Below are 12340 nucleotides of genomic sequence, written 5' to 3' on the forward strand. Positions count from 1 at the left end.
GCAATTCCACCTCTGGATATCAGGGTTTCAAAGAGATATTTGCATACTTATGTTCATAGCAGCTTTTCATAATAGCTAAAATGTGGAATCAACCCAAATGTCCATCAACAGATAAATGTATGAGCAAAGTGTGGTATATTACATATAATGGAATATTATTCAGCCTTAAAAAGGAAGGAAATTCTGAAATATGCTACAACATGGATGAGCCTTGAGGACATTATGCTAAGTGATATAACTCAATCACAAGAGACAAATACTGTACGATTCCACTTATATGAGGTACTTAGAACAGTCAAATTTATAGCAAAAGAAATAGAATGGTGGCTGCTGAGGGCCAGGGAAAGGGGAATGGGAAATTATTGCCTAATAGGTGTAGAGTTTCAGTTTTACAAGATGAAAAGAGTTATGAGGATGGATGTTGGTAATGGTTACACAACATTATGGATGTATTTAATATCACGGAACTGTACACGAAAAATGGCTAAGGTGGTATATTTTATGTTATGTATATTGTACCACAGTAAAAAAAATTGTGAAAAAAAAAAGCAGCCCTAGAAGTTAAGATTGCTTCAGGATGCCTGGCAGATAGAAGTGTCTTCAGTAATTATACTCATCATGATAGTTTGTATTAATAGTATTATTCTGAGACTGTCCTATGTGTGTGTTGGGGGATAAAACAAAAATGATTAATTACAGAAAATTTTTATACTATTATTTCCTATGCCCGTGAGAATCAGTTTTCTCAATGTGGAAGAGAAGAGATACAGATTATTATTAGAGAAGAAGTTAAGTGAAAACCTTGTAGTTCTGAACTTGAATGACCAGTATTCATATTTCCACATACATTTCCTTGAAGTCCTAAATTTGACATAGCTCTGTCCACTGAAAAAGCCTTGAAGCAATGACAATGAGCATTCTGGGTTGTGATCCTGAAATACCACCTCCCCACCCCATCCTCAGAAAAACAAAACTCCTTAGAGAAATGGCTGATTCTTGATCTGGCATAAGAGTGGTATCACTTAGCCCTGGAATATCTTGTCACTTCAGAGAACAAGGAATCTGTCAAATGGGAGGACCTGATTTTAACCCTGACTTAAAAAGAATATCAGTCGATCAAAGAATGAATAAATATTTTAAGAAAATGAAAGACTCAAGGAAATTTGCACATTGACTGGGATTTGACATATTTAGAGAATTCATGTTAAACTTTTTAGATGTGATAATGGAATTGTGATTATCTTTAAAAAGAGATATGTTTTGAAATATCTGTGAGTAAAACAATGTTAGATTATTTGCCCTATTAAAAAATCTGGTGGCATGATTGGATAAGGGTGTAGATGCCATAAAGATGTTCTTAATTCAATAAACGTGATGGGTGACTGGTCTTTTAGGTTCATTTTAGTATACTCTTATGCATGGTGGAAATTTTCTGCAATAAAAAGTAAAGCAAAACAAAACAAAATGCCATGGCCTGATCAAAACAGTGATTTCAAATATAAGCTTGCATCTAAAATCAAAGGCCTGACATCCAAATTGCAGAGATTGATTGCAATCAAGCTGCATATTACAGAGGTGGCTCTACAAAGTGCACTTCCAAATAATAGCAGCAATGTAGTTACAGAAGGACAATGAGTGAGTCTCCCAGCAGACAGTTAAGAAGGCTGATCGGCACCAGGATATATTTTGGATAGACTGCAAGAGTTCAAAAAAGATTTAAAAGGGCCATAAAGACAATTAGGAAAACCAAAGGTGAATATTTAGTTACCCCATTTTAGAATTTTGGGATTCAGTTCCTACATGAAAGAGAAGACGTCAAAAAGGACAAGATTAGGAATCTGACGCAATAAAACCACTAAAGGTCTATAAATAAAAAAAATGTCATTATAGACATATAAGAAGCAAGTCACAAATTAGACTTAATACATAAAAACATAAGAAAAAGATGACAATTTCAATTTTAAAAAAGAGACAAAGGGAGAAATACAGCCATCGATCTGTGAAAAAGTATAACCTCACAAATGATCAAATAAATGAATATAAAACAATGTGATGACACTTTACCTCAAGCTAGAAAAAATAATAAAAATTATAAAAATAAGAATGGTGAGAACATAGTGTATAGGCATAGTTATATCTTGCAAAAGGAGAGTACCTAGTACAGCATTTCTGAAAGGTTACTGTAATGCTTTAAATTCTAGAAATGTATCCTGAGGAAATAATCACAGATATAGAGAGAATTTTAAGAATGTTCATGATTGTTTTAGAAGAGCAAGAAATTTAAAAATGATCTAAATGTTCAAAAAAGAAGGGAATGATTAAGACAAATTATTATCTATCCATCATATAGGAAGCAATTTAGTCCTGAAAATTCTTATAACAAAGATGATTTTATCACATGGGCTCGTAACTAATGGGGAGGAGGGGAAACAAAATCATCATCAGGTAATCTCAACCATGTACAAGGATACATACATATTTAGTGAGAAAGTAGCTAGAAGAGATTATGTCAAAATGATGAGTTTTAATCTAAAATTGTTATAATTTGGTGGTCACCTTATGGGTGATTAAAATTTTTTTAAATCTTTCTTCGTTTTCCACATTTACTATGGATCCCTTATGAATTATAGAATCAGAAAAAAATAAACATCTGTTTATTACAATGCATGAAGAAAAAAATCTCCCCCCAAAAGCCTGCCTTCTCCTCAAACATCTTTCCAAGTTCAATAAATCTGCTGAGACTGGTGAGCTATAAGCCAGGACACAAATTTTTTGGGAAAGGAGAGTTTTTCTTTTTATCCTGAATAACAAGGTACCCTTGAAAGGTTACTAAAATTTGACTATAGTGTCATAAATACTAATCCTGGTACTTGTTTTTCTGTTAAGGTTTAACAATGCCTTCTGTTTGAGGGTAGAATGGAAAGTAAAAATGATGATTTAATAAAACCCAGATATCCTCAGTCTCTTTTCAGCCAAATCTTCAAGAATCTTCCCCAGGTGGCCTTGTTCCCATGCAGATGATAAAGGTTTGAACCCTTGCACAGTAATTCAGATCAGAACTGTGTTCCATTAAAGCCCTTTGGAAAAGAAAGTTGAAAATACCAAACCAGGACAACCCCCACCCCCATACTTATCTTTTTCTGCTGTTGGTTGAAGTTGTCAATTATAACACCAATAAAGAGATTCAGAGTAAAGAATGAACCAAAGATGATAAAAGCCACGAAGAAAAGGTAGTTGTATGGGCTTTCCTCAAACCCTGGCTGTTGTTCTTTCTGTTAGGGATTTTAAAACAAGGAAAGAAAACAATTACTGGAGAAAATTATAAGCCCTCTTAATAATTTATCTAGAAGACCAAAGTATTTCTCAGCAGTAGTGTTAACTACTCAGGCTCATGAAAACAGCCCTGGCCCCTGCAGGGAGACCCTCTTTCAGTTTCCCCTAGAGGAGCTTGACTGTTACCATGCAATGGGGAGGACATGTAACAAGAGGGGTAGGCCTTTTCTTCTAAGCAATGGAGAATCATGAAAGAGTTGTAAGAGAGGAGAATGGCATAATCACAGGTGTCCTTTGAGACGGTTTCTAGGATGTCTATATGGACATAACTTGAGGGAGCCAGACTGGAGATGAGGCCTCTGGAGATGGGTCACAGTCTCTTCAGGCACAAGTGACTGACTACCAGCTCTTGATGAATGACAACATCCTTCATACAGAGCCCACTGTTGTATTTAGTCTGTGCTTGTGTCCCGTCACTCTTGAATTCCTAGAGCCTAGCATACTTTGTGACATGTAGATTCTCAATATATATTAAATGAATGTTTGGATGGATGGATGGGCAGATGGATGGATGGACAGATGGATGGATGGGTGGATGGATGGATGGATGGAAGGAAGGATGGATAGATGAGTAAATGAATGAATAATCAAGCTATAGAACAGACACAAAAATGGACTTTAACCAAGTTCCCCCAACTCAAAGTATGGCCAAAAGCATCCAAAATCCCTTTTATCCAAGTTCTTCACACTGTTATTGGCTTTATGCCGTTTGGGCATAGCTGGCAGGAGAATTTTTCTTTTCTTTCTCCAGATCACATTCAAAGATATAGCTATGAGTGTTGCTAGCTCTGTCACCTGTTGAATGTTTTTATATTTGTTTTTCAAAACCTACCGTATAGACTAATGTAATAAAGGTAATATTTGAAAATATTTTTGTCTTTGCCTTGAAGAGTACATGACCTTAGTCCCAGTTGGTTTTATGTGCTAAGGGTAGGCATTAGTACAGAAACGATACAATGGAAAGAAAGAATCACTATCAGCATCTGACATTTCAAATAAGACTATGTAGGCTAACAGTCCTACAAAGGGAGGTTCAGATAGGAAGAGGAAAGGACAAAAGCTCACCCTTCTTGTACCTAGGGAATTGTCAGAAAAATAGAGAGAATATCAGAGCCGTGAGATGTGTGTCCTGATTCTCTCTCTTTGGGTTTATAGAAGGGACTTGGGATTCAAGTCCCAATTTTACAGGGATTCAGTAAACTGAAGGGAACATGGGAGTACAAAAGAGGGTATTCTAGCTCGAATTCTTCACAGGCAGGATTACTCCACAGGCAGGATTACTTAAGAGGCTAGATGGAGTAGCATAATTGGACAGAGAGTCTCAAATTTTTCAGTTTTCATGAGGCTTGGACATGGAGTTGATAGCCTAGGCCTGCCATGATGGGCTTTTGGCAAGAGTTAGGAGTAGACTGCTGGGTCAGGGGACCATGGAGAGGACATCACAGAGTCAGTGTTTGAGGCCAGGATGAACTGAGGGCGGAGAAAGGCCCATGGTTTTACCAATATTTGAGACCAGCAAGATTCTCTGTGACTACACAGACAAGGGCATCATTATGCTAGAAGCCAGTACATACACACCAACTATAATGTCCAGGACCAGCATCAAGATGGGCATCCCTCCACATACCTCCACCGACCTGTCATTCACTCAGGGAACATGTAAGCCACATATCTCTTCATGCATACATCTGCATAAAATTTCCTCCCCATCTCCTATCTCCACCTCAAGGCACATGGATGCCTAAGGTAAACTAGGGTGAAGGTCATATATTCAGAAGACAAAAAAAAAGCACATTAATATTTTAAAATACTGTCTTTGTTATAAATTGCCTCTACTACTACTACTATAACACTTCTTGGTGTGCATGGGTGGCTTGGTCAATCAAACATCCAACTCTTGACCTCAGCTCAGGTCTCAATCTGAGTTCAAGCCCAATGCTGGGCTCCACGCTGAGCATGGAAACTACATTTTAAAAAAAGGCGGGGGGGACACCTGGGTAGCTCAGCAGTTGAGCGTCTGCCTTCCGCTCTGGTTGTGGTCTTGGGGTCCCGAGATCGTGTCCTACATCGGGTTCCCCGCACAGAGCCTGCTTCTCCCTCTGTCTATGTCTCTGCCTCTCTCTCTCTCTCTCTCTGTCTCTGTCACTCATGAATAAATAAATAAAATCTTTTAAAAATATATGTATTTTAAAACTCCACTTCTTATACCACTTCCGCTGCCACTACTAGCTCACATACCTACTATGGGCCAGGCATCAACTCTGCAGACTCTCAGAGCAACAACATGTGTGTGCTGATTAATAATAATAATAATAATAATAATAATAATAATAATAATAAACAATGCTGATTCTATTCTTGGTTCAGCCATTTGCTTACTCCATGGTTTTGGGCAACACTCTTCCTTTCCAGTTCTCAATTTTCCAGACTGGGAAATAGAAATAGACTAGATGGCTGAGTACTCCTCCAACTCTCAGAATCCATGATAACATTTTACTTAACTAGAATTTTACAGTTGGCAATCACTAGAAACCCATTTAGTCTCTGAGCCTAGAGAGGTCTCTTTTATAGAGACCCTAGTCCAGGTATAAGGTTTTCCCAGAGTTCAGGGCTGTACCCTTTGAAATTTGGTTTTTGCCTGGATACCCATTTGGAAAAGAAGTGAGAGAGGAAAATAAAAGGCATTCCACAATTCTATTGCTTCTGGCTCCATCTCCTGCAGAAGAGGTTTCTCCCTGGTCACTATGGAGAAACAGGACTGGATTTTGGAGCAAAATAGGATGTAATACTAATGAAAGGGTGAATAAGAACATCTGTTATCCCTATTTTATAGTCATTGTCCCAAGGAAAACAAGGCAAAGAATGCTGGCTGGTGAAACTATGATGTGGGATGTTCTAGACTATCTGTGCAGTCATGATATCCCTAATTTGACCATAGCATTCTAGAACATGGCTCAACAAAAGCTCACCCCTCTGGAATCGACAGCTGCATACATAATATCCATCCAGCCCTTAAATGTTGCCTGTAACAAAAGTAGAGAAACATGAACACAATTATAGACTTGCTATCAACAGACAAGTGCAATACAACAGCAAGCAAGGCTCACTGGGCAGATATATATAAGATAGGACTGAATGTCCAGAACAGAATATCTAGATAAAAGAACACTAGAAGGGAATTCAAAAATGGGTGTCTTGGGTTTTTTCTTCTTTGTACAAGATAAAATTTTTAAAGGATATTTCTACATTAAAATTTCTAGAGAAGTTGTGTAATAACTGCTGGGAAGAGCCTGTTGAGACTTTCCTGATGCCATATGTTTGCACCATATGCCTAAGACCTGGCAACTTTGTTTTGACCAGGGAACTGACTTCCATCAGAGAACTGCTGCTAATGGTGTGGCTTAGCATCTGAGGCTCTAGTCCTCTTTGGATGGAGCTCTGGAGAGTAAGGCACCATACAGGACAGAGTGATATGTACAGGGGCATTGCTTGGGGGTTGAGGATCAGTAGACAGTAAAGTTGGAGATGCTTAATGGGGAACAATTCCAGAGGGCATTGGCTTCCACATGAGGAATTGGGATTTGATTCTACTATCTCAGTGGAGTCACTGTGTTTTTATTAAACTGAGAAATGATTTATGCTTCTTTAAAGGTTTCTCTCCTCAGAGTGAAAAACATACCAACAGCACTTACCACTTGCAGCAGGGCAAGGTAAGCCATTCCCACATTGTCAAAGTTGACTGGAAGGTTGACCCAAGATAAATTTCCACCTTCACATTGACTTTGATTCGCAATAGTGCTGTAATTTATAACTGAGTTTATATCTGTTCTATTAATGCATCTTCCAAATTTTCCAGAAAAGAAGTTTACTCCCAGGATACAAAATATCAGCCAGAAAATGAGGCAGACAAGCAAAACATTCAGAATGGCAGGTATGGCACCTATGAGAGCATTGACTACCACCTTAAAAAAATAAAACAGAAGAAAAATATAACAGATGCATGGGATTCACCAAGCTCTGGATCTCAGGATAGGCTTGATGTGTGAGACTGGACCTCTTAGAGCTCTGTCTTTACTTTCTACCTCCAACCCCCCAACCATGCATCCTATGACAAGCCCTGCTCTCAGCTTCACATACATAATGGATCCTTTCTATTGTCACTAAGGATCACTTGAGAAGTGTCCTCTGATGACAGTGTTACAGACTTATGGGACACCTGCCCTAGTATGGAAGGGAAGCCAGAGCTCGTCTTGGCTACCACAGAATGGATGCTATATCTTAAATTTTTCTCCATCTCTCAGATTCTAAGCAGTGGACTAGATGAGAAGGAGCCCAGGAAGAGACTGGCAATTTAAAGGAAGCCCAGCCAAAGAAGAGCAATTGGCTTTTCCACCTCTCCCTGACAGCTGACCTTCCTCCCATCTGCCTGAAGAATGTACCTTCATTCCTTGGAACTGGGACAATGCTCGCAAGGGCCTCAGTGCTCGTAGGGTCCGAAAGGACTTCAAGCTCTTTAAGTCAATGAGACTGGTCACAGAGACCTGGTGGGAAGAGAAGCCACAGATAGTGTACCTGACTTGATTTCCAGAGAAGCCAGTCGGGGGCTGGTAGCCCTCATTCTGAGAGGCAGACACAGGGTGACTTCAGTGGATTATTCAGAAACAGAAAGAAACCAGCCCCTGCTGGAAGTGGGAGGGCCAATGAAGAAGCTATTTTTCTCCGAGATTGCCAAAGCTACAGCCCATAAAGGTGAGGACAATGCATTTACATTATCTGTTTAATGAAAGACAAAGAAAAGCTGAGAAATTGTTGTAAGTTAAAGGAAACCAAAGGGTATGACAATGATATGTCACTTGGGGTTCTGAACTGAATCCTGGATTAAGGGGGGGTGAGGGAAGACCAGGGTGGATGGATAGAAAGAATTAATCATAAAGGACCTTGTTGAAACAATTGACAAAATCTGAAAATGGATATTTTTACTATTCAGCCATGTTAAATTTCCTAACTTTGACCATTGTGCTGTGACTGTGTGAGACAATATCTTTTTTCTTAGAAAATACACACTAGAATGTTTAGGGATAAAGGGATGTAGTGCCTGCAACCTAAGCAGTTTTCTCCAATGAAAAACGGAGAGAAAATGACAAAGCAGATGGGGTGAAATGTTATTAATTGGTGAATCTGTGGAAAGAGTATAGGGGGTTCTTTACACTATTTCTTGCAACTTTTCTGTGAGTTTTTAATGATATAATAAGTTACAACGAAATAATAAATTGTTTGCTAATATTTCCCTTCCCTCATATGACTCCTTTTTGGGGGAATACTCTGAATTGAAACTCAACAAATACAGTGAGTTTGAGTTGAAGACCACTATTTGCAGATTCCACTCATTCGTACTGATCATGCAGAGCCTTCAGAGATTCAACTTGGAAGAGGGGCAGCTCAGCAGGATAGGAAGTGAATTATATGACTGACTATGCTGGTATCAGAGTCCACTATTGTCTAGCATCATTCCCCTACCAATTCATTGTAGTAGTAAAATACTACCAAATTGAGAGAGATTAAGTGAGTCAATATGGCAGGATAACAAAATTTTAAAATAAAAAAAAATCACCATCAATTCAAAATGCTTTTAATTATAAAGGTCTCCTAAAATAGGCTTTCTGTTTGTTCTCTTGTTTGTAATCACATTGTCTGTTGGGAGAGTTAGATCTGCAGCTTTTCCACAAATACTCCCACCTTGTTCCTAGCCAGAGGGAAAAGGATGGAGCAATTTAGCAGTTCCTCTGGCTTTACCAAATAACTGTTATCCTGGGTGGGGAAGAAGCATCCCTAGAAGGACACTATACACCTTTTCACCTGCAACCTTATCCCCAATCTGTGTTCCACCAAACTGGGAAGCATTGATGAGGCTTGCAGACATAAAAATAGCCACATTCTTACCCACGCTACATACAGTATTCTAAAGGTGGGAAGTTTTCTGCTGGTTTTATTTTTTTTTTTCTAACTTGCATTTATTACTCTCTACTCTTTTGACATTCACCATTCTGATATACACATTCTTGTGGCTAGTTCCTTTTAACTGTTATAAAATATTACAGCATAGAAATATTCATATTTTATGGATCCATTCCCCCTTGGTGAATATCTGGGTTATTTCCATTTCTTTGCTGTCCGACAAACTGGACAGATGTATGCATTTTTCCTGCATACATACACAAAAGTTTTCCAAAAATGTATAATTAGAAGTGGTATTTCTGGATAACAAATTGGGTTCACTTTTAATTTTACTTAATAATGCAAGATTTTCCCTAAAATAACTGTACCTATTAAGTTGTTAGCAGTGATTAGGAATTCCATTTTCTAAAAAAAAAAAAAAAAAAAAGGAATTCCATTTTCTTACATCTTTCTCAATATTGGAGATTACTCAACTTAAAAATTTTTGACATTCTGATGAATAACACAAAGTCTCTCATTTTAATATGCACTTCTATGCTAACTGGTAATAAGGCTAGTGTATATTTCTTCATATATTTATTAGTAACTTAGCATTCCTTATTTGAATTACCTGTTTACATCCTTCTCCCATTCTTACACTGAGTTGTCTTTTTCTTATAGATCTGTAGAGAGTTTTTATGTACTATAGAAAATAATTTTCTGTTATGCATATGGCAAATACTGTCTCCAGGCTCTAGCCTGTCTTTGTAATTACAATTCTGTGAAATAAAACATCAAAAGTTTTACATTTTGATATAGGTGAATTTAGGTATATTTTTTGTGGCTGCGTTTATATTTTTCTACTTCAAAATAATAAAGATCATTTTATATAATGTTGATTAACAAGCAACATAAAAGGACTATTCATGGGGTGCTGGGTGACTCAGTTGGTTGATCATCTGACTCTTGACTTTGGCTCAGGTCATGATCTCAGGGTTGTGAGATCAAGACCCATGACGGGTTCTGCACTAAGTGTAGAGTATACTTAGGATTTTCTCTCTCTCTCCCTCTCCTTCTGCCCCACCTCCTGTCCCCACTCACACTCTCTCTAAAATTTTTTTAAATGTTTTAAAGTATTATTCACATATATTCTCTTATTTAATCTGCACAATAATGTTCTGATTTAAGTATTATTATAGATCACGTACCATGTAATAGAAAAGGAAAGCTGAAGCTCAGAGGATTAGCAACTTGTTTCAGGTGGAATTGGGATTTACACCTTGGTCTATATGATACTAACGCTAACAGTAATACTGAACCATACTTATCAAGTGCTTTCTCTGGGATTTATAAAGATATATAATTATAAGATTATTTCTTTTCTTATTCTACTCATTTTTATTCCATTCATTTTGTTATCAAAATTATACTTGTCTCATCAAATAAAGCTTGTAAGCTTCCTTTTTAAAAATTTTTGTAACAATTCGAATAAGGTTGGGGTTAACTGATTATTTCAGGCTGCTATAACAGAATATCATAGCCTGGGTTGCTTATAAACAACAGAAATTCATTTCTCACAGTCTAGAGGCTGTGTAGTCCAAGATCAAGGTGCTAGCAGAATCAATGTCTGACGAGAGATCACATCCTGGCTCATAGCCAGTTTTCTTCTCCTTATATCTTCACATGGCAGAAGGGGTGAGGAAGCTCTGTGGGGTCTCTTTTATAACAGTGCTAGTCCCATTCGCGAGGGCTCTGCCTTCATAACCTAATCACCTCCCAAAGGTACCACCTCAAAATATGAACACTTTGGGGGTTAGGTTTCAACATATGAATTTTAGGGGATGTAAACATTCAGTATATAGCACTACTCCTTGAAGGTTTTGTAAAACTTGCCTGTAAAACCATCTGGACCTGGTGCCCTTTTTTGACAGTATGGTGTTGAACTACTGTTTTGATATTCTAAATGGCTATTGTTAGATTTATGTCTTCCATGTGTCTCTCTTCTAATTTGGGCAATTTGTAGCCAACACTCTAATTCTTTATTAAGGTGGACTTGTCAAAAGAAGGAAGTACTTTACCTAAGGATACACAGAAAGATAGCAGACAAGTTAACTTTAGAATCAGTTTTCTGAGTTTAGGTCAGTGGACCACAGGTCCCTAGAATGGATATACCTATCATCTGTCCACTGTGTTATGGGTTCTTCACTATACTATAAGATAACAGGTGCAAAGTGATTTCCACCCTGGAAAATGATAGAGTTGACAGACATGTGGATACTTTTATTCTTTTTTATTATTCCTGTTGGAGCTCCCATGGCACTGATACCTTTCTAAAATGCCTGAACCACGTGCCTCCTCGTGTCCACCAACAACATCAACATTATGGTTCTCCAGTCAGTATATTGACCACATGGCTTATGCTTATGCATTTGTCATGTCTACTTCTTTAAATAGCAGGGACAAAGTCTAACTAATTAGCACTTGGTACAAAGGATATAGATGTTAAAATCCAGGGCTTCACAGTGAGGCTTACTGAGTTTGGGTTTCATGTCCACCACTTCTAGCTAGTCAATCTTTACATGTTTCTTAACCTCTCTGTGACTTAGTTTCTCCCTGTATATATGAGAAAAAATAATAGTACCTATCATATGGAGTGGTTGTGATAACTAAAAGAAAGAATGCTTATGAAGCCTATGGCAAAATTCCTGGCACAGAGAGCGCACTCAATAAACGTGATGTACTCTTATTAGCCTTAGCATCACACAGGCCAAGGTGTGAATCTCAGCTTTATTTGAAACAAGTTGCTGACCATCTGAGCTCCAAGTTTCCTTATTTGTAATGTGGTATGTGACGTGTAACTCTGCTTAACTCAGAACACTGTTGTGTGGATTAAATGAAAGTATGTATGTGAATATTCCTCTTATGTTGCTTGACAATCAAGATGGAGACCAGCCTAGTCCATTGGCTGCTGACCTGCTTTGAGAAATCTCAAGAGAAAATAGAAAGTTGGAAGGAGAAGAGTGGGATGCTCAAAGTTATTCTAGGTATACATCAGATATAAGTGGTGGATGAA

General features: G+C 37.9%; 1 protein-coding gene and 1 long non-coding RNA gene across 4 annotated transcripts in view; one reads left to right on the plus strand and one right to left on the minus strand.

Annotated features, from left to right (window-relative positions):
• The window catches only part of LOC111091870, a 64185-nt gene extending 54534 nt beyond the window's left edge, over positions 1-9651 (plus strand). Inside the window, exons 3-5 of the long non-coding RNA XR_005376857.1 lie at positions 6985-7043; positions 7190-7264; positions 7635-9651. This is a non-coding gene — a long non-coding RNA (uncharacterized LOC111091870). The remainder of the gene's footprint in view (positions 1-6984; positions 7044-7189; positions 7265-7634) is intronic.
• The window catches only part of SCN11A (sodium voltage-gated channel alpha subunit 11), a 91561-nt gene that overhangs the window by 15072 nt on the left and 64149 nt on the right, over positions 1-12340 (minus strand). For all 3 annotated transcript variants that reach the window (XM_038570472.1, XM_038570474.1, XM_038570473.1), the window contains exons 21-24: positions 7773-7874; positions 7026-7295; positions 6303-6356; positions 3135-3272 (exon numbers count right to left, since the gene is read on the minus strand). In XM_038570472.1, the coding sequence (XP_038426400.1) occupies positions 3135-3272; positions 6303-6356; positions 7026-7295; positions 7773-7874 (564 nt within the window). The remainder of the gene's footprint in view (positions 1-3134; positions 3273-6302; positions 6357-7025; positions 7296-7772; positions 7875-12340) is intronic.

The sequence above is a fragment of the Canis lupus genome, chromosome 23 (assembly GCF_011100685.1).
Source record: "Canis lupus familiaris isolate Mischka breed German Shepherd chromosome 23, alternate assembly UU_Cfam_GSD_1.0, whole genome shotgun sequence".
NCBI lineage: Eukaryota > Metazoa > Chordata > Mammalia > Carnivora > Canidae > Canis > Canis lupus.